The following is a 27,996-nucleotide window of genomic DNA, read 5'->3' on the forward strand; positions in this document are numbered from 1 at the left end:
CAGCTCGTACATGAGTTTTCGGTGAAAGAGATTTGAGCATGATTCTACCAACACTGTTTGGGAGTCGGAGTGGTTACAATCGGAGGTGTATGACTGTTGACCGCTTCTTGAGTAATCAAAGGATAACAAATTGAGCTAGACTTCATTTGGAGATATTCTGAAAGCAGTAGGACTTATCACCCGAGTTTGGTGTTCCCGGGATCCCGTGAAATGGTCGAAAAGATTTACCACCCATTATCACCTCCCGGACTTCATTGTAGTCACGGCATCTGAAGTTCTCACCGTTTTATGGTTGATTAGTTTGATGTTGTTCGATGGCTTGCATATGTCATCGTCCCTTAACACCAGATAGGAATTTTTTGCATCCCACGTATTCCTCCAGGGAAGCAGCGTCTTGAAACCTCTTCTGATTATCTTCCGGCACACGGAGAGTTTTCCAGTTCCAGTGTGGGAATAACACTCCCAATGGGGGGCTTCGTCTACCACGAATCCTGAAAAGATTCTTCTTCTCTGGCAAATCTTCATCCACTGATTGCCGAGATCGCTCCTGGCGGCCCGTCTACCGACGTCCCGACTTACAGGGCACAAATAAAACACTCAGTATGTTTAAATAAGGCGACGGCTCGGGAGTTGCAGTATCGTAGCAAATATTTGGTAAATTGGAAGCGGCAGCAAGAGAAATGTTCGCGTGTGGAATGAAGATACGCCACTCTTCTTACAAGCTATTTGCTCGATTTTTGGGGTCTTGGGAACAGGTGATATGCTGGTTAGTCTTCTTTTAAAAGTTTTTAATATTTGAAAACCGACTCCAATAGCAGGCGGTAATTCTGGAAGTAGTAGAAAATTCTTTATTGGATGCTTTTAATTGTGACGGTAAATGACATCATGTTGTAACTCACTGGGGACCAGGGCCGTGTTACTCCCAGCACTGATGAGACCCCCTTTTACAATCCTCAGGGTCGGCTCTACGCTCGTGACACTCCGCGATAGTAAAACACTAGAGTTGTCTCATGAAAAACTCCCACTTTAATTTATGTGCACTTTATTTTCCTCATTGACGTCCTACTTCTTTCTTCCTTCTCGCGTCCGTCCTCAAACACCGGACGACGCTTCCCACTTCCTTACTTCTACCTCCTACATTTCTCTTCCTTACTTCCTTACTACTCTTTCTTCTTTGTTCTTCGGGGCCCCGCGCACTGCTACTCCGCCAGCTGTAGAATCTTCGGTTTCTGCAACTGGGAAGGGGTGGATGTCAGCTTCTTCTCGGCGGACTGCAGCCTCTCGTGGACCCTCTGCCTGTGTCGTGCACCCCTCGAGTGTAGTAGCGAACTCGAGGCTTCAGCAGGCCGTGGACGTACTGGGAAAAACCTGGTTTTATGGCGCACTTGGTGGACCAACTCTAGGGCAGGTATCGGGTTTGAGAACGGCGGGAAACCGCGATAGCGTTTTATAATAAAACCGCGAGATCCTGGTTGTCCAGATTTCCACTTCAAACGTTCTCTTCCACTTTCACTCTTTCAAATTTTCCGACTATAACTTTTCTCTGATTTTCCAAAACTATAACCTTCTAATCAACCTTTTCTTTCGACTAACACCAGGCTAATGATGAGTCGTTTCGTGATCGTTGACCCCAAGCCTCTGGTCGTTGACCCTCTGACATCCACCCAGTTCGCCACCCAGTTCGCCACCTAATTCACCACCCCCATGGCCACCCATTCGATGTTTTTCTCGGCGTCCCTGGTGGTAAGTAGCGGTATCACTGTCGTCCTTTCGTGGGGCAGTGTAGTGTTGGCTGCGTTCGAAGGGTTTGTGGGAGCAGGAACATTTAACACTAAACAACCACGATTATTTTCCTTTTTACAATTTAAACGAATACAAAACGCGTAAAATCTCACCAATCTTGGACAACACATTGACACTTGTTACAATGTTCAGGATAAATGTTGAATGAGTTGTCGTTGCTACTATGCGAGGTCTGAGCTAGACCTGTGCGCCGATTAAAAAATCACCGGCGGCAGCGTGATAGATCATTTTCAGCCAGCAGTGGCGGCGCGGTGGCGTGGATCGGCGTTAACTGATTTCACATGGAAAAAATTTTACACAGATTTATCGAAAGTTCCTCAACGAGTTCATCAAAAAAATCCCCTGAACATTCTTCCAGAAATTCATTCAGAAGTTCCTCCAGGAATTCATTCGGAAGTTTCTCCAGAAATTCATTCGGAAGTTCCTCCAGGAATTCATTCGGAAGTTCCTCCAGGAATTCATCCGGAAGCTCCTCCGGAAGTTCCTCTAGAAATTCATCCGGAAGTTCCTCTAGGATTACCTCTAGAAGTTCCTCTTGAAGTTCTTCTAGGAGTTCCTCTGGAAGTTCTTCAAGGAGTTCCTCCAGAGATTCCTCTAGGACAGCGGTTCTCAACCTTTTTCTTAAGAGGTACCCCTTCGAACTTTTGGATTCTTTGAGGTACCCCGGGTACCCCCTTTTTTATCGCCCTAATGAAAATAAGCATAACTAATAATATAATAAAAACGGTCTTGAAAACTAAAGGGATATATGCTGCCGTAATCGGAAAATGTAACGTATACGCCATTTTCCAAAAATTGTATTAACGAGTAGTACGTAATGAGCTCTTTAACAGAAGAATGGAAAACATGCATGTTCTAATTTGGCGCTCACGTCACTTTCTCAGATATTGGCAGTGTGGCTCTTCATTATTCACATAGTTCTACAGGGTGTTCAATAAGTTCGAATACACTTTCAAAAAATGTTTAAAAATTGAGATTAAATTATTTCTTTTTCCGGTTGCATTTCATTGGAAGTATTGTTTATAAGGAACGTTTGTAACATTTCTTTTGGAATGACCTCTAATTTGTACTTCTTCACGAGCTTCAAACGTTTCTAAAACCCACCGCAAGCGGCACGCACGGTCTGCATGGGCATTTCGTTCCAGATTTTGAGAATTACGTCTTGAACTGGTCCAAGTTACTGACCTTGTATTCGTACAGCTTTAACATAATAAAGGACCAAACAAAAAAGCTTAGATGGTTCAAATCCGGGAAGCTGGGTGGTCGCAATATTTGGTCCAAAAGTCGATGAAATTGTCCCCATATTAGGCTAAAATCGCAATTTTCGTGTATAAAGGGTTATCGTCCTATTGGAATACGTAGGGCTCGTCTCAGTCTTATCACCGGGCCACTGGGGGCATCAATCGTCCACAAAACCTCAGTTTTGAAGTACGCCGCAATGATTTTGAACTTCAAAAACGGCTATTTATGATGCCCCAATCCATTTTAAACGCGCGTAATAAACAAACAACAAGTGACAGAATGTCGACACCACACACGTCCGATAGCTTATATATACCGCTAATGCTGACACCAATACTAATACAGAATATGTATATTGGGCTTACAAACACAATGATCAAACATTGAACACCCTGTATAATATATTTGTTTAAAATTTTCGTTTTTTCGTGAAACTTTACAAATCAAATTATGTTTATACATCAAGCTACAAGCTACAAGATTTTAAAAATACGCGCCTCTTGAAAGGAGGCCTCCGAGACTCTTGAAAGGAGGCTTCCGAGCCTCTTGAAAGGAGGCTTCCGAGCCTCTTGAAAGGAGGCTTCCGAGCCTCTTGAAAGGAGGCTTCCGAGCCTCTTGAAAGGAGGCTTCCGAGCCTCTTGAAAGGAGGCTCTGAGGCCTCTTGAAAGGAGGCTTCTGAGCCTCTTGAAAGGAGGCTTCTGAGGCCTCTTGAAAGGAGGCTTCGAGCCTCTGGAAAGGGAGGCTTCCAGGCCTCTGGAAAGGAGGCTCCTGAGGCCTCTGGAAGGAGGCTGAGGCCTCTGGAAAGGAGGCTTCCAGGCCTCTGGAAAGGAGACTTCTGAGCATCTTGAAGGAGGCTTCCGGAGCCTCTTGAAGGAGGCCTGAGGCCTCTTGAAGGAGGCTTCGAGCGTCTTGAAAGGAGGCTTCTGAGGCCTCTTGAAAGGGAGGCTTCTGAGCCTCTTGAAGGAGGCTTCTGAGCCTCTTGAAGGGAGGCTTCTGAGCCTCTTGAAAGGAGGCTTCTGGAGCTCTTGAAAGGAGGCTTCCGAGCCTCTTGAAAGGAGGCTCGGAGGCTTCCGAGCCTCTTGAAAGGAGGCTTCCGAGCCTCTTGAAAGGAGGCTTCCGAGCCTCTTGAAAGGAGGCTTCCGAGCCTCTTGAAAGGAGGCTTCCGAGCCTCTTGAAAGGAGGCTTCCGAGCCTCTTGAAAGGAGGCTCCCGAATTTTAGAGGAACTTTCGAGTTTCTTGAAAGAAGACTTCAGAATCTCTTGAAAGGAGGTTTTTGAGCCGTTGGGATGGGACTGCTGCACTTCTTGAAAGAAGACTTGCATCCAGACCTCCAGACCTCCTTTTAAGCCTCTTAAAAGGGGGCTTCCGACCCTGTTGAAAAAAGGATTCTGAGACACTAGAAAGGACTTTATCGAGCCTCTCTAAGGCTTTTTGAAAAAAGGCTTCCGAGCCTCTTAGAAGGAGGCTTACGAACCGATTTGAAAGAGCTTTAAAGCTTCTTGCAACGGAGCTTCTCAGCTTTTAGGAAAGAAGTCCTTTAAGCCTCTTAAATTGGTATGGATTTTATTACAAAAGCATATTCTTTACATATATTTATTCTTTGTTTCGATTAGATTTTCATAATTGGTTTCACCTTCGTTTTGGTTTTTGACCTTTTTGCCTTTCTCGTATACTAAGTATACGGTAAAGGCTATATGATCGCTCCAAAAACAAACTTTTTATAAAAGGCCCGGAGACCCATAGTGTTATATACCAATCGACTCAGTTCGACGAATTGAGGTGATGTCTGTGTGTGCGTGTGTGTGTGTGTGTGTATGTGTGTGTGTGTGCGCACAAAACGACGCAAAAAATGTCACTCATTTTTCGGGCACTTATCCTCAACCGATTTGCTTGCAACAAATTGCATTCGACGCAAAATCCTTTTCCATTGTTTCCTATTGAAAATTGGCCATGTCGGACAATGGGATCAGAAGTTATGACTAAAATACAAATTTATACGAAAAAATCGCGTAAAAAATGTCACTCATTTTTCGGGCACTTATCCTCAATCGATTTGCTTGCAACAAATTGCATTCGACGCAGAATCCTTTTCCATTGTTTCCTATTGAAAATTGGCCATGTCGGACTATGGGATCGGAAGTTATGGCCAAAATACAAATTTATACGAAAAAATCGCGTAAAAAATGTCACTCATTTTTCGGGCACTTATCCTCAACCGATTTGCTCGCAACAAATTGCATTCGACGCAGAATCCTTTTCCCATTGTTTCCTATTGAAAATTGGCCATGTCGGACTATGGGATTGGAAGTTATGGCCAAAATACAAATTTATACGTAAAAATCGCGTAAAAAATGTCACTCATTTTTCGGGCACTTATCCTCAACCGATTTGCTCGCAACAAATTGCATTCAACGCAGAATCCTTTCCCATTGTTTCCTATTGAAAATTGGCCAGGTCGGACTATGGGATCGGAAGTTATGGCCAAAATACAAATTTATACGTAAAAATCGCGTAAAAAATGTCACTCATTTTTCGGGCACTTATCCTCAACCGATTTGCTCGCAACAAATTGAATTCGACGCAGAATCCTTTCCCATTGTTTCCTATTGAAAATTGGCCAGGTCGGACTATGGGATCGGAAGTTATGGCCAAAATACAAATTTATACGTAAAAACCACGTAAAAATGTCACTAATTTTTCGGGCACTTATCCTCAACCGATTTGCTCGCAACAAATTGCATTCGACGCAGAATCCTTTCCCATTATTTCCTATTTGAAATTGGCCAGGTCGGACTATGGGATCGGAAGTTATGGCCAAAATACAAATTTATACGTAAAAACCACGTAAAAATGTCACTCACTGTCATATCATAACAAATATTGCCCTCCGCTCGCTTGATGGGAATGACATTTTCGTTTTCTTTTTGTGTAGCCAGAGCTTCAGTTTAACAAACATCCAAACATCCTTGAAATATATAACTGGGTAACATAAAACAGGGGTATGTACATCAAAAAGATTGGGAAAGAAAAAAAATTGTAGAAATTCTTATTAGCATATTGTAGATCAAGTTGAAAATCGAACCGAGATCTCGCGTTTTCAACTGGATCTACAATATCTTTGCTTGAAATAATCCGATTTTCATAGAACGGACAAAGAAGTCTTTCTTTTTTACTCCTAGCTACTAGCTCATCTACTTTCAAGCAAACACATTTTACGAAGGTCGAGAAAGGCACCATCACCGCTAGGTGGATTAATCTGGGTTTTGTGCTACAGCCTTTCATGCACTACGTAGCTGGTTGTGGTAGGCAAGATAAACTAGGTTACAATTTGCTGATTGGATGGGCGTGCATTTCATGTACAATATAAAGTTTTTGAATTATAAATTAAACAATTATCAAAACTTTATCAATAAAAGAACTTTACTACGAGCGAGCCAGCGACGAGGCAGCCTAGGGCTGAAAGTCTCCTTAATAAAGACAAAAAAAAAACTTTACTACATCCGCCATTGCACATTTTTGTCCAAGGTACCCCCTGAGGGCAGCGGAGGTACCCCCAGGGGTACATGTACCCCAGGTTGAGAACCGCTGCTCTAGGAATTTCTCCGAAAGTTTCTTCAGGAACTCTTTCAGAAGTTCGTCCAGGAACTCCTTCAGAAGTTCGTCCAGGAACTCTTTCGGAAATTACTCCAGAGACTCCTTAGAAAGCTCCTCCAGGAACTTCTTCAGAAGTTCTTTCAGGAACTCCTTCGGAAGTTCCTCCAGGAGCTCCTTTGGAAGTTCGTCCAGGAACTTCTTCTTGTTCGGAAGTTCCTCCAGGAACTCCATCGGAAGTTCTTCCAGGAACTCCTTCAGAAGTTCTTTCAGGAACTCCTTCGGAAGTTTTTTTTTGGTCTTTATTAAAGTGATTTTTTATGTATCAATAAGTTCATCACTAACCTTCGGAAGTTCCTCCAGGAACTCCTTCGGAAGTTCCTCCAGGAACTCCTCCGGAAGTTTCTCCAGGAATTTCTCCGGAAGTTACTTCAGAAGCCATTCTAGAAGTTTCTCCAGGAATTCCTTAAAAAGTTCCTGCATGATTTCTTTTAAAGGAATGTTTTTTTCAAGAATTCTTCCGATGATTTCTCCTGAAGTTAGTTGAGAATAGAGTCGTGGTACCGGTAGATGATGATGATGATGATGATGATGATGATGATGATGATGATGATGATGATGATGATGATGATGATGATGATGATGATGATGATGATGATGATGATGATGATGATGATGATGATGATGATGATGATGATGATGATGATGATGATGATGATGATGATGATGATGATGATGATGATGATGATGATGATGATGATGATGATGATGATGATGATGATGATGATGATGATGATGATGATGATGATGATGATGATGATGATGATGATGATGATGATGATGATGATGATGATGATGATGATGATGATGATGATGATGATGATGATGATGATGATGATGATGATGATGATGATGATGATGATGATGATGATGATGATGATGATGATGATGATGATGATGATGATGATGATGATGATGATGATGATGATGATGATGATGATGATGATGATGATGATGATGATGATGATGATGATGATGATGATGATGATGATGATGATGATGATGATGATGATGATGATGATGATGATGATGATGATGATGATGATGATGATGATGATGATGATGATGATGATGATGATGATGATGATGATGATGATGATGATGATGATTATCGGCATATCATCAGAAGACCCTGGGACGCTCACGTACATACCTTGACAGCGTCAACACATATCACAGCCAAAGAGATGTTCGAAAAATGTGTACGACTGAACTAAAAGATTCGCTGAAAATTGCAGTCGAAATTCGTCAAGTCATAATACATTTGATCTGAAACGCGATCAAAGACGTACTATTTGTCATTCGGCTGAAAACCATTTGGCTGATGCGACGATCGCTAGGTCGAAAGTGGCTTGACCGCAACCCATTTGACTGAAAATCATGGGGCCGAAAAAGTCGTTTGGCCGAAATGGACTTTCGTTTCCGAGCGGGTAATACGGCCAAAAATGTAATTTTATCGAACGGATAAACTAACAAAAGTGTCGTTCGGTGAATAGGTCGTATGACCGAAAATATCGTCCGGACGAATAATAGTGAATGAAAAAAGTGTCAAATCATTAATGATAATGAAGAAATGAAAAGTAAGAGATGAGATCTTCTTCTTCTTCTTCTTATTGGCATTACACCCCACACTGGGACAGAGCCGCCTCGCAGCTTAGTATTCATTAATCACTTCCACAGTTATTAACTGCGAGGTTTCTAAGCCAGGTTACCATTTTGCATTCGTATATCATGAGGCTAACAACGATGATACTTTTTATGCCCAGGGAAGTCGAGTCAATTTCCAATCCGAAAATTGCCTAACCGGCACCGGGAATCGAACCCAGCCACCATCAGCATGGTCTTGCTTTGTAGCCGCGCGGCTTACCGCACGGCTAAGGAGGGCCCCGAGATGAGAGATGAGATGTCAGGAATGAAAAATAGGAAGCGAGAATAGAGATGGAAGAAATGAAAATTCAAAAATGAGATATGAGAATTGAGGAATGAGAAGAGCGAAGTGAGTTGAAATAAGGATTTAGAGATAAGAAGGAAAATTGAGGAATAGTAAGTACGAAGTAAGGAGTGAAAAGTGAGAAATAAGACATTTATTATTTTTCACTTCTCAAGAATAACGAATGAGAAGAAAGTAATAAGAAATGAGATGTAAGGAGTAATAAGTGAAACGTCTGAAGATAAAAATCTCATTTCTCTATATTCTCACTTTGCACAGTGAAAAATAAGAATTGAGAAATGAGGAGGAAAAAATGTAACGTCTCACTTTTTATTTCTCTCTCTTCGTTTTCTACTTCTTCTTTCGCACTTCCCATTTCGCACATACTGATTCTGCCACATGGTATTTCCCACCAAAATACCTGCTCGACCTATCGACGTTTTCGGCCAAATTTCCTGTTCGGCCAACCGACTTTTTCAGCCAAATAATCAGTTCAGCCAGATGACATTTTCGGCCATACGTCCCTTTCAGCCAAATGACGTATGACTATTAATTAATACGGTCATTCTAGATGACATTCGGCCTAACGTGTTATCCTGCAAAATGGCATTTGGACAAGTGGTTTTCGGCTAAATAGCTTTCAGCCAAATTCCTTTCGGCCAAATGACACTTTCCCTAACAAATCTGAACGGGCACTGTTTCCGAGGGGTCTTCGATAGCCTTAGACAGCACACCTACATCGCAGATTGAACTGAAGGACCGTAACTTTAATGCTTATTTTATCTGCTGTCGTCACTAGACCTCGAGAAACAGGAGCACTTTCACAGATTATTTCGTTCTTGGTTGACTTAAATTAAATAAAACACTGAACACAAGCGAAACATTTTACTTTCAACATATCGACGGCTTCGTGCAACACAAAATCTGGAAATTTTCAAAAATTACGTTTTAAATTTTTGACTCAAAATTGAAACTTCTGTATTTTTGTATTTCCCGAGTCTTTCTTCATGTTTTGATACAAATGGATTAGTTTATCCCCGAACAAAGTCATTTGGCGAAATTTGAGGGTTGAGAAATGAGTAGTGAGGATAAGAATGCATGACAAAAAAAAATGATAATAATAAAAATGATAAATGAGAAGTGAAAAGTTACTTTTTCAACCAAGCAACTTTTTCGGCCATATGATATGTTCAACCAAGCGACATTTCCCGGCAAATGGGCCTTTCTGCCGAACTTGCTTTTCGGCCAATTCACCTGTTTGGACAAATGACTTTTTCGGTCGAATGATCAGTTCGACTGGAAGACATCTGGAAGAACACGATGTGAACAAATTGTGCCCGAGCAGGAATGGTTTCAACCGAATGACATTTTCGGCCAAACGGAGTAAAGAATAAATAGTAAAAAGGAGAGTCTATATTCTAACTTCCCACTTACAGCTTATTCTTTTAGCTTCCCATTTTCCATATATCACTTTTCACTTATTGTTTTTGACTTTAAAACATGAGTAATGATAAGTGAGATGTAGTATGATAAGTGAAAAATGAAAAGTGAATGCTTAGACGCCACACTTCACTACCTACTCCAAAGAGCTTACTTCTAAGTTCAATATTCTACTTTTCACGTCTCTCTACTCAATATTCACATCTCGATTAATGATTTGGTCAGCTTAAGGAACTAACTTAAAATATTTCCGCTTAAATCAAGATGGCTTATTCTGACAAATAACTTAAATTATAACATTCGGCCAAATACATTTCAGTCAATTATTTTTCTGCCTATTGAGTTTTTTGGCAGAAAAAGTCTCCAGTTTGACCTTCCTAAATGTGTTGTAAACAGTTGGAATCGGAAGGCTTCAAACAGATTCGTGAACAGTTGATTACGGGAGCCAATTGGTCAACTTAACTCTTTCGATTTAATGCACTGAATGTGACGTAAATCCGTTTCTCTTGACTAAACGATGGGGTGGTTTGGTTCATGCTGCATGGAAACGTCCGAGGTACCCAACAGAGTAACGTACATCAGCTCTGACAAGGCGGCTATGCAGCTTTCAATAGAGCTCACAACATGGTCAATGGAGGCCATTTCCCATCGAGATTCTGATTCTGGCCTCATTGTGTCCGTCACTATCGGAAACAATTTTTCCCAGCTTATTACCTCACATTATGGTTACGTATCCGGCCCACCGCAGTCGTCCGATTTTGGCGGTGTGAGCGATGGATGATGGTTCTACCAACATCTGACAAAAATCGTGGTTCATTGGCCTTCTCCATGTATCCTCCACCATCTGCACCCCACCATAGATATTGCTTTTTCCGGGGACTCGATGGTTCTCCAAAAGCGTTCCGTAGCAGTCTAAATAAGCCTTTTGTAGGTAGTCAATTCAGAACAGCCACAAACTCTGTTATGTTGTTCGTTCAGTCAAAGTCAAATGTTCGTTCGGCTGCCTCGATGTGTCTCCGAATTTCTCTGCTGGTTTCGTTTTCGACGATCACCAATGAGCCCACTGTACTGCTTACATTCGCCGTCATGCCAGTCGTTTTGGTGATCCGCGGACACCGTGCCTAGTGCAGTGGTTGAGGTGCTACCAAAGGCAGATTGAATATTTCTTCAAGAAATGCTACTCCATTGGAAATGCCACTTCTGCTGTTGATAGTCTTAGCTTTAACTACGTCTTGTCGCCAAATGCCTTCCACACATACACCAATTTACATCCACTATATGTCATAAGAGATTTACGTATTCGTTTAGAAATCGGTTGGGCACTCTAATTTACAGGAAAATCAAATTTACACCCGCTGTCGACGCGCATTACGTTGATGCCAAACCAAAACAGAACACACACAACATCGAATTTCGATGCTACTTTTTCGATCCGGCTGATCTTAATTAACAGTCCGCAGTGGTGTTTGATGCTTACAACCCAACGGCAAACTTTCGATTGGAAAAAGATAACATTTTCATTGGCTATCAAGCGTCGAACTGCCGCCAGTCTAGCATATCTTATCTTTTATCCTAATATTGTAATAATGACAAAAGTAAACAGAGCCAATCGTGATATTTGTCGCACTCCTATTCACTCGCGCCGGAATCAAAGAGACATTTCTCCTGGCGAAACTTTTACAGCGTCTGGTAACAGAAAAAGTGTAAAATCATCAATGTCCATAAAATCGTTTGCCTTTTGTTCTGTCTTCATTTATCATCTGAACGTTGCCAAAGTAAATAGTCGCGGAATGTTTTCCACGTTGCAAATTTTCTCAACAAGTCTACTGATCATATTGCTCGCGTCGCAGTGTAGTGGCACCGGTAACGAAACGGAACCCTCGCCGGCCTCTCTTGAAGTGCATTCCCGAGAAAAACGTTTGCTGACCTTTGCCATCAGCGGAGGGGTGCTGAAAGTTGTTGCGGGTGCGGTTTATCCGGTGGTCTTCAATCACAAACTGAGAAGAAGTTTGAACGGCGGTATCAACCTGCAGGCGAATTATCGCATCCTGGCCGATATTATTTGGCCGGTACCGGAGGACATTTTTACAAATCGTATGAACAAGGATTACACGGATGACAGCAGGGCACAGTTCTATCGCGTATTGGAGCGGATGGTCGACAATATGGGAAGAAAAGGCAAAGACTGCCTGCTGAGGACGATCTGCGATCTGGCGGAGACCCCACTGTCTCATAATGGAATGATTGGTGAACTGATAGATTTGGTATTTACGTGAGTACTCTTGGCATTATGAATGTCTCGTAATGTGTGGCAATAATCGGCAATGCTGTTCAATTTTAGGCCAAGTGCTACGGATAAACTTGAAGAGGAATACTTGGAGGCTCGAAAGTATGGATTGAACGGGGTAAAATGTTCAGAGGCATTTAAAACTTGTCCGTATGGGCATAGTTTACTGGATGCAATCAGTACTGTTGTATTGCCTTTGGTGTTTTTAAAATGATGCTTGTATGAAAATATATGGACTATTAAAATGACGACGATTTGGAAAATTGAAGCGTAAAACATGATTGGTTATTTTTGCATTAATTTGTAATAATAAAGTTCATAATTCATCATGCTTTTAACTGGTTAAATTGAATGGTCTAATAGGAGGCACACTAACACTGGTTTGAGATCAACGTCAAGTCAACGTTAACAGGTTTGAAATAAGCCCACCTTCCGTCAAGGTGATGTAGATGGGAACCATCTCCAATGGTAACGCATCCTGCCTGCTACAATATCTTTCTGTACGTGGTTCCGATTCGAACGGCCATTAGCCGGAAAGCTTTTCTTGGTTTCGCTTGGTTTCCAGAGCAAAACGAATCATCGCTATCTATCTGTCACCGTAAATCTTTCTAAACTGAATCATCATTTACACATAGTCTACATCCAGGCACTTATTTGGAGATAAGGCTTTCACTTTTTATCTCTTCGTCCAATGAGTTTGCAAAGCGCTTCTGCACAGTTGAGCTATCAACTTCAGCGTCTTCCTTCAGGTCGAAAAGCATCTTTTCCTTTTTGATACACCTGGTCTCCAATAACTTCTTGCCCACGTCCCTTAGCTCCGGTCTTTTCTTAACCTTCTTGAGAATCAAGTAGTGTCGTTATGTTTGTCCAATATGGCTTCCTCCCTCGGAATATTCTGAGCAAATGGAGAACTTTTCTCGCCTCCTTCCTTTTCTGTCCCCTTCTTATTTTGATTAACCACAATAATCCATAACCTCCCCTGTAAATCATTTGCCTGGTCCGCCTGATCTCTCGTCTCCTGACAATATTCTTACTCTCCTTCGAAACGAAAGCATTATGTCCACTGTCTCGCTATCCGAGTTGCGCTTTTATTACCAAAATGTGAGGGTCTTCGTACTAAGATCGACTCATTCTTTGTGGCAGCTTCAGGTTCGAAATATGATGTCATCGTATTAACTGAGACTTGGCTGGATGATTGCATTCTATCTACACACTCTTCGGCGACTCTTTCACGGTGTACAGAACTGATCGGAATGCGCTTAACAGCAGGAAAACTAGAGGAGCAGGTGTACTAATTGCTGTTTTGTCAGCTCTGCGCTCCTGTGCGGATCCGACTTCAGTTAGCGGATGCCTGGAGCAACTGTGGGTGAAAATAAGGCTGACAGACTGTGTCGTTAGAGTTCTCTATCTACCACATGACCAGAGAGATGATCTCAATATGATCCAAGAGCATGTTGACTCCGTCGAATCCATTCTATTTGGACTAAACCAAAACGATTTTGCTCTTCTTCTGGGGGGCTACAACCACTCCGAAATGCATTAGACACGTTCTGAGAATGGTTGATTCAAGATTGATGTTAGTAATTCAAGGATGACACGATCTGACACAAGTAAACCCCATAAAGAACACTAACAATAGGACTCTCGATTTGGCTCTGGTGAATGACAGAACGTTACCAGTCTGCTGCGTTTCTGAAGCAGTGGAACATCTGATTGTTGCCGATATCGCTCATCCACCAATTGAGGTCCGTATAGAAATGGAACTACCGCTGCAATTTGAACAATCTCTTGATAGGGTCCAGTTTGATTTTCTACGTGACGATTATGATCTTCCAACATCCTTCCTATTATCAATTGATTCGCGCTTCCTAGATTCCGATCGGGATCTGGATGATATTATCGGCATATTCAACCACGAAATTCAGCGTGTGATTGAGCTCCACACCGATAGAAAAAGTTGTTGAAATTTACACGAAAGTAATGCACATAAAGGGAATGCCAAAAAGAGCGTAATTTTTTACGATATTTTCGCTTGGATGTATGCAATTTGTATTGCATTATGCCACTATTTATTCGATAAAGTGGTATAATGCTATACAAATTGCATACATTTAGGGTGAAATTGATGGAAAAGATTCATGAGTGCTCAGAATAGTGTAATTTTCTGCGTCTGTATTTTTTACGCGCTGATTAGTTTTCATTATTTTTTTCTGTGCATGTTCCACTAAAGCGACTGTCGCTGAAACCTCCTTGGACAAACCGATATCTTCGTAAACTGGAAAGATGTAAGCAATCGCCCTTCGGAAGTACAGACATAATCGCAGTCCGCACTCCAAGCATTGTTTCGTATTGTCTACACAGAAAAAAAAGGAAAACCAATCAGATGGTAAAAAATACAGACGTGGAAAATTACACTATTCTGAGCACTCATGAATCTTTTCCATCAATTTCACCCTAAATGTATGCAATTTGTATAGCATTATACCACTTTATCGAATAAATAGTGGCATAATGCAATACAAATTACATACATCCAAGCGAAAATATCGTAAAAAATTACGCTCTTTTTGGCATTCCTTTTAGGTGCATAACTTTCGTGTAAATTTCAACAACTTTTTCTATCTGTGTAGCAACAAATAAACTAGCTTTAATCGTTTATCGTATGCAAGGTATATTGATCGTATGCAGAGATCGTCTGCGATCACATCCTAAAAAGTTTTGGTCCTTTTTCCAAACTTAACACAAAGAAAACGGGCTACCTACAAGCATGCATTATGGTGACTTATGTGCAGACACGGCATCTGAAAAGTGCACACTATTTGCCCAACATTTCAAAAAGGCTTTTACGAATACAGTTCTTCGTCTATCTGAAGTAGACGAAACCCTCCGATATACTCCTCGTTTCGATTTTGGAATTTTTTAAATTTCTGAAGAACAAGTACTCTGCACATGATTTCATAGTTGACGTAACAACCATTGAACTTTCGCATATATTTCGAATAATTTGAGGACAGACATCGCAAATTTAAAACAGTTCAACCCGTAAGCACTTCAATGAGGTGTGGAACAAAATTTTTTTATGTACAGGTTATCCGACTTCGTCAGTAGATGGGAATAACCAGCGCGGGGGGGAAACATAAATTTTCAGTGCAAAACGTAAATAAACGAGCATAAATTCCATACAAAAATCCAAGATGGCTGAGCTGGAGATATTGACAAGTCGGATAACCTGTATACATAAAAAATCTTGGTTTGGAATCAGCAACATATCGATGTTACAGCGGTTAAACATCGGCAGTTTCGCAACATCGGCAGTTTCATACATCCTGCTTATCGGATCCTGTTGACCATGCTTATGGACGTTATTTCTTTCATCAACAAAACTGTTGTCGACCATATTGTTACACCTTTTCTTCCTTGGATGTTGCAACTGCTGCAAAGATCCTTACTTTTGTTTTTCCTAGCGTTTCTGTATCACTGCTGCAGCTGCTTCTGATGGCAGTGAGCTTGCTAAATCACTTCCGGCGAACGGATTTGCCGCTCGTGTTTGGGTGCTCCCACCTCGTGTGTCTTTGTGTAGTATGTGCGATGTTAACTTCGACGTTTCAAAGTTACCATTTTTCATAATTGAAACAGATTTTACGACCGTGATTGTGGTGAATGATTTGTTTATCGGCTTTATCGGTCATTTCTACTCAAAGTATGAGGGAGTAGATAATCGAAAGATAATTGAAAATCATTAGATTGAAAGCCATTCGCTAGGGCGCGAACAAGTATGAAGCGATAGAGGGTGAAAGGGAGAAAGGAAGACTATCTATTGAACAGCACACAATCGAAGCGTGAATCTTCTTGCCTAACGCCCTGGTTGTGGACGGCTTGGTTAGTGGTATGGAAACCACCGTGCCAAGACAGGCAAAAAGATCCAGGCAACGATCTCCCCATGTGCTGTTCTGTTTTACATCTAGTTCTATCGATCGGCAGGTTTATGCGGAATTGCACTACCACTCATGGAGGTATGTCCATATCGTGACGTGTTCTTCCAATCACCTGATTTCGATCTTATTGGATAGAACCTCATTTTTGTTATAAGCCAAATTTTATTGTCATAATTGAAACAGATTTTACGACCGTGATTGTGGTGAATGATTTGTTTATCGGCTTTATCGGTCATTTCTACTCAAAGTATGAGGGAGTAGATAATCGAAAGATAATTGAAAATCATTAGATTGAAAGCCATTTTTGTTTGTTACCATTTTTGCATTCGTATATCAAGAGTGTAATACGATGAGACTTTCATGTCTCGGGAAATAGAGAAAAATTCCAATCCGACAATTTCCTAGACCGGAACCGAGAATCGAACCGAGCCATATTCAGAATACATAGTCTTGCTTTGTAGCTGCCCATCTTACCGCACGGATAAGAAGGACCCAAGTTTTTGCACTAAAATTGTACAATAACCGTGCCTTTATTTTTCAATAAACCAAGTTTGATTAACATTGAACATAAACGTCGACGGTATACCATTCCAGAATCCTGAGCTATCTTTCAGGGATGGCCAGATAGATCTGGCTAAAACAGCATATAACAACACAGCATAAGAATGTTACAGCATATATGCAAGGAATAGGATCCGTTCAATTCGAATCATTTTTCCATCACCTTTTAAAATCACTGGTTGTCATTACTATGGACTATGGAGCTTGCATACAATATACCGTACAAGAAAAAGTTGGATGGAAAGCTAGAGGCTATTAAGGTGACACGGGAAGCACAAACAATCATCAAATCGTCATCATTTCATCATTGAATGCTTAATTCTTTTTCTGCAGCAAATATGACTATGAAAAAGTATCACAGGCGCGTGCTTACTCGCAATCTACATGCTGATACATTTAAAGTTACATCAAACAACTGAAAACCGAAATACGCCGCTCTAAAATTACGAGGTGGCAATTCTAGAAAGAAGGGCAGCCGGGACTATGTCCAAGGGCTTGACGATCCCTCCCCAGGCCATCTGCGAGTTGTGGGGCTTGCCTAGGATGTGGTGGGGTTTGACAGTGGACCCTGTTAAATTCTTATAAAAAGCTGCATGTATCCGCAAGTAGGCCCCACCAAAGCGACCGTGTGCGCACAAGCCCAAGTCCTGGTGTTAGGTGGGACGCTAAACAGCCCTGACACGACGGCCCTCCGACGAGACAGGAGGTTTGCGCAGGCCCAATAAGCCGCCTTTAAAAACAACTATTATGAACGACATACAAGATAATACGACTCGATACAATCGGAACGATCTAGGCGACGAATGAAGGATCACGATTGGAAGCTTGCGACAGGATAATCTACGATGAATTACATCCCCGCAACTTCGATGTCGTAGCGCTGCAGGAAATCTGCTGGATAGGACAGAAAGTGTGGAAAAGCGGGCTTCGAGCGGCTAACTTCTACCAAAGCTGTGGCACCACCAACGATCTGGGAACCGGCTTCATAGTGCTGGGAAAGATGCGCCAACGCGTGATTGGGTGGCAGCCAAGCAATGCAATGTGCAAGCTGAGGATTAAAGGCCGTTTCTTCAACTTTAGCATCATCAACGTGCACTGCCCACACGAAGGGAGATACGACGACGAGAAAGAAGCGTTCTATGCGCAGCTGGAGCAGACATACGATGGATGCCCACTGCGGGACGTCAAAATCGTCATCGGTGACATGAACGCACAGGTAGGAAGGGAGGAAATGTATAGACCGGTCATCTGACCGGATAGTCTGCGTACCGTATTGAAAGACAACGGCCAACGATGCATAAACTTTGCAGCCTCCCGCGGAATGGTAGTCCGAAGCACTTTCTTCCCCCGCAAGAATATCCACAAGGCCACATGGAAATCACCTAATCAAGTAACGGAAAACCAAATCGACCACGTTCTAATCGACGGAAAATTCTTCTCCGACATCACGAACGTACGCACTTACCGCAGTGCGAATATTGAATCCGACCACTACCTAGTTGCAGTATGTCTGCGCTCAAAACTCTCGACGGTGATCAACACGCGTCGGAGTCGTCCGCCGCGGCTAAACATTGGGCGGCTACAAGACGGTAGACTAGCCCAAGACTACGCGCAGCAGCTGGAAGTGGCACTCCCAACGGAAGAGCAGCTGGGCGCAGCATCTCTTGAAGATGGCTGGAGAGATATTCGATCCGCCATTGGAAGGACCGCAACCGCTGCACTAGGCACGGTGGCTCCGGATCAGAGGAACGATTGGTATGACGGTGAATGTGAGCAGTTAGTTGAGGAGAAGAATGCAGCATGGGCCGCACGAGGGCGAACGAGGCACGATACAAACGGGCGCTGAACAGACAAAACTCGATTTTCCGGAGGAAACCTAGGAGCACACGCGCGACTTCCGGCTCCGAATCTCCAGAAAATCCAGGAGGAGATCGGCCGGCTGAAAAACAACAAAGCCCCTGGAGTTGACCAACTACCAGGAGAGCTGTTTAAACACGGTGGTGAGGCACTGGCTAGAGCGATGCACTGGGTGATTACCAAGATTTAGGAGGATGAGGTTCTGCCGCAGGAGTGGATGGAAGGTGTCGTGTGTCCCATCTACAAAAACTACCGCGCAATCACATTGCTGAACGCCGCCTACAAGGTACTCTCCCAAATTTAATGCCGTCGACTAACACCAATTGCAAGAGAGTTCGTGGGGCAGTACCAGGCGGGATTTATAGGTGAACGCTCTACCACAGACCAGGTGTTCGCCATACGTCAGGTATTGCAGAAATGCCGCGAATACAACGTGCTCACACATCATCTGTTTATCGACTTCAAAGCCGCATATGATTCAATCGATCGGGACCAGCTATGGGAACTAATGCACGAAAACGGATTTCCGGATAAACTGATACGGTTGATCAAGGCGACGATGGATCGGGTGATGTGCGTAGTTCGAGTTTCAGGGGCATTCTCGTGACCCTTCGAAACGCGTAGAGGGTTACGGCAAGGTGATGGTCTTTCGTGTCTGCTATTCAACATCGCTTTGGAAGGGGTAATACGAAGAGCATGGATTCACACGAGTAGTACAATTTTCAAGCTATTTGGCTTTGCCGCCGACAAAGACATTATGGCACGTAACTTTGAGAAGATGAAGGAAGCCTACATCAGACTGAAGAGGGAAGCCAAGCGGATCGGACTAGTCATTAACACGTCGAAGACAAAGTACATGATAGGAAGAGGTTCAAGAGAAGACAATGTGAGCCACCCACCGCGAGTTTGCATCGGTGGTGACGAAATCGAGGTGGTAGAAGAATTTGTGTACTTGGGCGCACTTGAATTTGTGTACTTGGGTCGAAAATGATACCAGCAGAGAAATTCGGAGACGCATAGTGGCTGGAAATCGTACGTACTTTGGACTCCGTAAGACGCTCCAATCGAATAGAGTTCGCCGCCGTACCAAACTGACAATCTACAAAACGCTCATTAGACCGGTACTCCTCTACGGACACGAGATCACCAACGCGCACTTGGAGTCTTTGAAAGGAAAGTGCTGCGTACCATTTATGGTGGGGTGCAGATGGTGGACGGTACGTAGAGGAGGCGAATAAACCACGAGTTGCATCAGCTGCTGGGAGAACCATCCATCGTTTACACCGCGAAAATCGGACGACTGCGGTGGGCCGGGCACGTAACCAGAATGTCGGACAGTAACCCGGTGAAAATGGTTCTCGACAACGATCCGACGGGCACAAGAAGGCGAGGTGCGCAGCGGGCAAGGTGGATCGATCAGGTGGAAGATGACTTGCGGACCCTCCGTTGTCTGCGTGGTTGGCGACGTGTAGCCATGGACCGAGCCGAATGGAGAAGACTCTTATATACCGCACAGGCCACTTCGGCTTCAGTCTGAATAAATAATAATAATAGCTGGGTTAGCGTATAAATTAGATTTGAAAACAAAGCACTACCTACTACGACGGGAATTAGCTCACTACCCTATTTGAGGATTAGTTTTAAATGATTGATTTTTTACGCATTTGTAATGGGCGTTTGCACCGAAAGAGGTTCTTGTGTTCAATTGCTATGACATTTGATTTAACACTAAAGTCGATTTTTCTACGCGGGGGATACGTACCGTGTAAATCTTGAAATGCCCGTGAAAACTGCGTAAATCTTAATGGCCGATTTTGCTTTTTTTGCTTATCAATTTTGCTTATTTCCCGATTTGTTTATTTTGGTTTTGGGTTTGCAATTTTTGCTTATCTCCCGATTTAAAAAAAAACGCGTAATAGAACCTCGGGGAACAATCCGATAGATAAGGAAATTATTGGTGTCCCTTTTTGACGTAAACTACGTCTAAGGGGAAGCCTCGGATACAGGGTGCCAAATGAAAATTTCCGAATTGGGGACCGTCACGAAATCATGTAAGATTTCAAAAGTTAATAGCGACTTTTTCTTTCGATAAATTTTCGAGATTTTATTATCAATAGATTCAGAAACTTTCCAACAATTCGTTAATTGTTTTAAAACTATTGATTATCAACGTAAAACTATTGAAAAGTTTAGTTCTTTCACGCCTGGTAAAAGATTCAGAGCTAACCAACTCCGTTCATGCATCCCCACCACGGACATCAGATTGCTGTAACGCACGCACCTTTTGGCCTACCGCTTCATTTTTCCTGTGCATAGTCGTGTCTTGCGGCCATTGGCGGCCGTCGACGGGTAGTTGTTGCAGAAAATTATTCACAAAGATGACGTATGTAGCAAATAAGCGGAAAATCATTGAGTGGCTGTCGTCGGTGACAGCAGAATTGTGGAAATGCAATTTTCTCCTCATTTTAACTCGCTGTCGACAAACCTGTTCTACTAAAAATGTTTAACAAATTCTATTGAACGCTGCCTATGCTGATTACAACCGCACGATGATTTCAAGCAAAACCGCAAACGCGCGCGTGAGAGCAGCTTTTTCAATTGACTTGAGACGATGGCTGCGCCGGTAGTGGTCCAAGTAACATCTATATGGTCGTCGGTGGTGATTGAGAAAAATGTTTGTTCTGAAAACAGTTTAACCTTCCTAGTGCATTGGGGTCTATTTTGGCCCAGAGATGATGTAAAAACGTTGTAGCTTTGTAATCAAATGAGATAGGGCGTTGAAATTTTCTGACTTTTCCTAACTTTTGGAAATGAAAATTTTGGGGTGATAACCAGCTATCAGCGACCTCTAGGAACGCCACAACAAAAAAAGTGACACATTGTGCATTAGCGGGTCAAAATGACCCAAATTGGATTCGCTCCCAAAAGTTCATTTTCGAACCGATTCTCAATCTTTTGGAACCAAATTGAAGGTATGGAATCCACGGATGTCGCTACGGACAGATTTTTGCACTTTGGCCATTCTGGTTCCCAGGAATCGATGTTGAAGGAACTTAGATTCTTAGGTCAATTTTTTCGTGATTTCTTGCCTCTCGAAGGGTGATTTTAGAAATGCTCATTAATTTGCGTAGCAATAATTCTATTAGAATGTAGCCATTGTCCATTTCCATGGATCAACACAATTCCTGGTTATTTCACGGTCCGGTGTCCCTCCGGAAGATCCGGAACATCCGTAGAAGTGGCCAATTCATTGAACTCATCCTAGAAGAGCGCGGTTTTTTTCCAAAGCTTTTAATTATCGAACGCTGAGTAACAAATGATTGTGGTGACCCATTGTGATACACCTCCCAAGTAACATTCATACAGCTCTTTGGCATTCGATGTTATTTATTGTGGTTTTATTATGGCAATTGGCTTGCTCTTCAGTTTTGATAAAGCATTTACCACGCATGAATTATGATCCATCTTCAAGCTGTTGCCAAAACCTTTTGTGGCAGGTTATAAATTCCGAATACTATGAAGTTTTAAATATGAATTTATTAGAGCAGCCCTTGCCTTGATTAAACCTGTCTGGGAAGTATCATTAAAACTGTTTGGTGTTTGTTTTATTTGTCATGATGAAATACTTCTTAAACTCGTTTTGTAACTATAAAAGTTACTTTCAGCTTTACATCAGATCAATTGGCATTTGTGCTTGCTACATAGAGAGTCTTATAAAATCCAAACTCTGCAGCTCTGAAAAAAAATCAAAACCAAAAAAGTGGGAAAGTGAAGACGAGTAGTAAGAGCTGAATCTTTCATTTTTTCAAAAGAAATAGCTCTGAAACATCACCACGCTGCTTGCTTACTCATTATATGCATGCAGACAAATTTTCAGCTTCATTAATCACCTTGATTTAGAAATTTTCATTTCCGAAATCGCGAGGTGACAAATTTTTAAAAATGAAAGATAGAAGGAAAACACGGTGCGTAGACCCGCTCCAGTCACTATAAAAAATACACTTTTTCCATTAACGGTGGCACGGAAACATTTATTTATGGGTCCGACTGATAAAGCGCCGTCACAGTGGAGTACATACTTCATGTTTTACTTACGTGCATCAATGATCAATTTGAATTCTTTACCCGTAACTTCTATCCATGCCTTCTGTTTTTTTTTGTTTGGTAAACTTGAACTGTCAAATTTACTCTAGTTATGATCACCATATATGTCAAAAAATGACCATTCAGCATTTGTAACAGTCATTCGAACCTTCATACATGCCCTATCTAAACATTATGATTTTATGGTTGATTTCATCGAAGCAAAACAATGTGAATAAATAGATGGCGAAAAATCATTTCGAATGCCATCGCCATATTTTTTCACTACAGATTAGGAGATAATTTGAAATGAAATATCTATTAGTACTGCATTACATTTATGATTTTATATGACATTTTATAAACAAATCAGCTGCAAATAATAAAACAAATTAATAATATGCAATTACCAGATTTTTGTTTTTGAAAACAGATAAGTGCAAATTTAACATAAATTCATTTTTCGAAAAATATTTTTTAAAACGGGGTTTACTGAGAGCGCATCAGTTATATCGGAGTTTCGCACCATATGACGCAATAAATCTCATTTGGCACCAAAAATTGAAGCACCACACATCAAATCTGCTTCGAATATTTTTCTCGATGATGATAAATATTTCATTTCAATATTTGATTATGGCATTTCATGGATTCATGTACAATAAACTTTAATTTATTTTGTTGGGACTGAACGTATTTTATTATTTCATGTGAATGTTTGCATAAAGCTAGATCTAGAGATCTCCACAGGGATCAAGATTAAATGGCTTAAAAAGGGTTTTAAATGCTGTCAACTGTCTTTTATAATGGTTTACAAATATATTACGAAAGGTTTTTGGTGCCTGATTCGTATTCGTGTTCAGTCATATTCCGATCTTGAAACCCGTCTTGCATTTACCCTTCAAAACCATTTCAAGAGTGGGCCAACTAGGCAGATACTACTCTTCAAGAGGTTGTGGTGTAAGTGATGAAGAATAAATTGCCTTGACTATGGTTTTATTGTTGTAGGATTCAAATACTCTTGCAGTGAATCATAAATCTAAAAATGTTTCTTGGGCTGAGTGGCCACCGGAGTTCCTTTAGAAGATCCGGAACATCCGTAAAAATGGTCAATTCATGGAACTCATCCTAGAAGTGCGCGATTTTTTTAAAGCTTTTCATTATCGTACTTTGAGTAACAAATGATTGTGGTGACCCAATTTGGTGGACCTGGGTGGCCAAGGGAAGTCCTCCAGTAGATCCGGAACGTCCGTAAAAATGGCCAATTCATAAAACTTATCATAAAAGGGTGCGGTTTTTTCCAAAGCTTTTCCTTATAGTACTTTGATTAACAAATGATTGTGGGGACCTATTTTGGTGGACCTGGGCGGCCACCGGAGGTGCTCCAGAAGATCCGAAACGTCCGTAAAAATTGTCAATTCATGGAACTCATCCTAGAAGTGCGCTTTTTTTCCAAAGCTTTTCATTATCGTACTTTGAGTAACAAATGATTGTGGTACCCCAATTTGGTGAACCTGGGTGGCTACCGGAGGTCCTCCAGTAGATCCGGAACGTCCGTAAAAATGGCCAATTCATGATACTTATCATAAAAGGGTGCGGTTTTTTCCAAAGCTTTTCCTCATAGTACTTTGAGTAACAAATGATTGTGGTGACCCATTTTGGTGGACCTGGGTGGCCACCGGAGGTTCTCCAGTAGATCCGGAACGTCCGTAAAAATGGCCAATTCATGAAACTCATCATAAAAGGGTGCGGTTTTTTCCAAAGCTTTTCCTCATAGTACTTTGAGTAACAAATGATTATGGGGGCCTATTTTGGTGGACCTAGGGGCCCTCCTTAGCCATGCGGCGCGGCTACAAAGCAAGACCATGCTGAGGGTGGCTGGGTTCGATTCCCGGTGCCGGTCTAGGCAATTTTCGGATTGGAAATTGTCTCGACTTTCCTGGGCATAAAAGTATCATCGTGTTAGCCTAATGATATACGAATGCAAAAATGGTAACCTGGCTTAGAAACCTCGCAGTTAATAACTGTGGAAGTGCAGAATGAACACTAAGCTGCGAGGCGGCTCTGTCCCAGTGTGGAATGTGGAATTCGGCTTTGGGACAGTTCGTCGAATGACGTTTAGTTCGACATTTTGTCGAAAGGACATTTGGTCGAAGGAACATTTAGTCGAATGGACATTTGAACGAAAGGACATTTAGTCGAATGGACATTTAGTCGAATGTATATTTGGTCGAATGGACATTTAGTCGAAAGGAGATTTAGACATTTCTGGTTAAATAATCCATAAGATGCATGAATAAACTGGTTGGAGGAATTCAGTGGACATGAGGAATTTCAATCAGCAGCTGAAGAAAGCAGCAGCTGTATATGGGGCTCGATGTACAGATGTGCTCGACTTGCGGTTAGCGGCAGTATACCCTCTATTCTATTTTCGGCACATGGTCTAAAACCAATGATATCAATGTTATTTTGCTAATACTTCATCGCAGTCGGCTTTGGAACATTTCGTTGATTGACATTTGGTCGAATGGAAATGGTTTTTTATTCTTTTCATTGATACTCTTTCTTCCACTCAATATGTATACAATAATTAGTTCAGTATAAAATGGTCTTTGAACCATAATTCGTTAGTTATTGGCCGAAAACTTAATTTCGACCAAATGGTCATATGACCTAATCTGCCATCACACGCATATTCGTCCAATATTTGCTGGAATTTCCGATGTACATGGGACAGTTATGCGTGTAACGGTAGTAATGTCTATTCGGCGTCATGTGTAATGACGAAACACCATTCGACTACATTTCTTTTGACCCGGTGGTATACAATGTAGTCGGTGGTAGATTCAATGTAGTCGGTTAGAGGGGTTCGCGGAAGTCAATATCCTGTCGGGAATAAAATCGGAATATTCACCTTTTTCGTATTATTTATTCTTTTTATCAACCCAGGACAATATTGGGCCAATAATTATATGACTTTTAGGAATACCGCAATAAATCATTTATTTTTTAATTGTTATTGGCTTAAGTTCTTTTTCAAATATCCATTCGACGGAACGTCATTAGACTGAATGTACCAAGATTATGAATTCGAAAATCCACTTTCGACCAAACGTCATATAACCAAATGTACGAAGATTCTTTCAGAAAACTGATTTCGACTAAATGTCAATTCGACGTAGTGTCCTTTCGACCAAACGTCATTCGATCAAATGTCCTACGTCTCTAGTGGATAAAAAAATCATTTTCAACTAAATGTCCCTTCGATCAAACGTCCATTCGACGTAATGTCCTTTCGACCAAATGTCATTCGAATAAATGTCATTCGACGAAATGTCTTTCAACGAAATGTCTTTCGACGAAATGACTTTCGACGAAATGGTATAGATTCATGGAATTCATCCTAGAAGTGCGCGTTTTTTTCCAAAGCTTTTACTTTGAGTAACAAATGATTGTGGTGACCCAATTTGGTGAACCTGGGTGGCCACCGGAGGTCCTCCAGTAGATCCGGAACGTAAAAATGGTCAATTCATGAAACTTATCATAAAAGGGTGCGGTTTTTTCCAAAGCTTTTCATTATCGAACGCTGAGTAACAGATGATTATGGTGACCCATTGTGATGGACCTGAGTGGCCACCGGAGTTCCTCCAGAAGATCTGGAACATCCGTAGAAATGGTCAATACAACTCACCATGGAATAGCTGAATCACCGAACGCTGAGTAATAAATGATTATGATGACCCTTTTTGAAGGACCTGGTATACCGAGGTCTTCCGGAAGATTTGGAACGTCCGTTAAAGTGGTCAATTCGTGGTGAATGGTGAATATCGATCATGAAAGCAAATTATGCCATACTTGAAAATATTTTCTGGGTTAATGTGATTGTCCTTTCAAAAAAAAAAAAAAAAATAGTGTCATCTTAATTTTTATGAATTGACTATAATTACAGATTTTTTGATCTTGCGGAGTTTCATTCGTGACTACACACGTTCCTGAGAATGGGTTACAACGATCATCCATTACTCAGGATATGAAAATAGGAAAACTATGCCAAGTTTCATGAATTGACCGATTTTACGGATGATCTGATTGTACCTGAAGACATACAGTGGGCAATCCATGCGAATTGGTTACGATCATTGGTTTCTAAAATTAGGAAAATAAAAAGGTTGAGAAGAATAGTGTGCTTTATCTTCTTCTTCTATGGAAAACACGCCATTTCTAAGGTGGGTTTTATGAATTGATGATCTCTTTTACGTGTAATACGAACATTCCGAAGGGCCTTTAGTTGCTACTCACATTTGTGAGAAAAGGTCACGGCAATAATTTCATGTTCAGAGTACGACAAGGAAATATAAAAAATAGCCTATTCTAGTATGTATTGCATAAATTAACCACTTTAACCGATGTTCCGTATTTTCCGTAAGACCTCCGATAGTCACTTTGGTAAATAAGAACGGATCACGACATTCCTTCGTATCTTGCTCAGAGCTCGATAATAGAAAGATTTTTTTTAAAGTTCGATAATGAAAAGCTTTTGAAAAAACCGTACTCTTTTATGATAAGTTTCATGAATTGACCATTTTTACGGGCGTTCTGGATCTTCTGGAGCACTTCCGGTGGCCACCCAGATCCACCAAAATAGGTCACCACAATCATTTGCTACTCAAAGTACTATGAGGAAAAGCTTTGGAAAAAACCGCGCTCTTCTATGATGTATTTCATGAATTGACCACTTTTACGGACGTTCCGGATCTTCTGAAGGACCTTCGGCCACACAGGTCCATCCAAATGGGTCACCACAATCATTTGTTACTTGTAGTTCGATAATGAAAAGCTTTGGAAAAAACCGCGCTATTATATGATAAGTTTCATTAATTGACCATTTTTACGGATGTTCCGGATCTTCCGGAAAACTCCGGTGGCCACCCAGTTCCACCAAAATGAGTAACCACAATCATTTGTTACTCAAATTACGATAATCAAAAGTTTTGTGAAAACTGCATTCTTCTAGGATGAGTTCCATGAATTGACCACTTCACCGAATGTTCCGGATCCTCTGGAGGACCTCCGGTGGCCACGCAGGTCCATCAAAATGGGTCACCACAATCATTTGTTACTCAGCGTTCGATAATTAAAAGCTTTGCAAAAAACCGCGCTCTTCTAGGATGAGTTCAATGAATTGACTACTTCTACGGATGTTCCGG

At 41.6% G+C, this 27,996-nt stretch overlaps 2 protein-coding genes across 2 annotated transcripts in view; both read left to right on the plus strand.

Moving 5' to 3' along the window:
* The window catches only part of LOC134227334 (uncharacterized), a 125,592-nt gene that overhangs the window by 41,300 nt on the left and 56,296 nt on the right, over positions 1–27,996 (plus strand). The gene's annotated exons all lie outside the window — the stretch shown is intronic.
* On the plus strand, positions 11,724–12,671 carry LOC134224334 (uncharacterized). The gene is made up of 2 exons (XM_062703665.1): positions 11,724–12,338; positions 12,408–12,671. The coding sequence occupies exons 1-2, from the start codon at positions 11,782–11,784 to the stop codon at positions 12,565–12,567; spliced, it is 717 nt and encodes a 238-aa protein (XP_062559649.1). The 5' UTR covers positions 11,724–11,781; the 3' UTR covers positions 12,568–12,671.

This window comes from Armigeres subalbatus, chromosome 3 (genome assembly GCF_024139115.2).
Source record: "Armigeres subalbatus isolate Guangzhou_Male chromosome 3, GZ_Asu_2, whole genome shotgun sequence".
NCBI lineage: Eukaryota > Metazoa > Arthropoda > Insecta > Diptera > Culicidae > Armigeres > Armigeres subalbatus.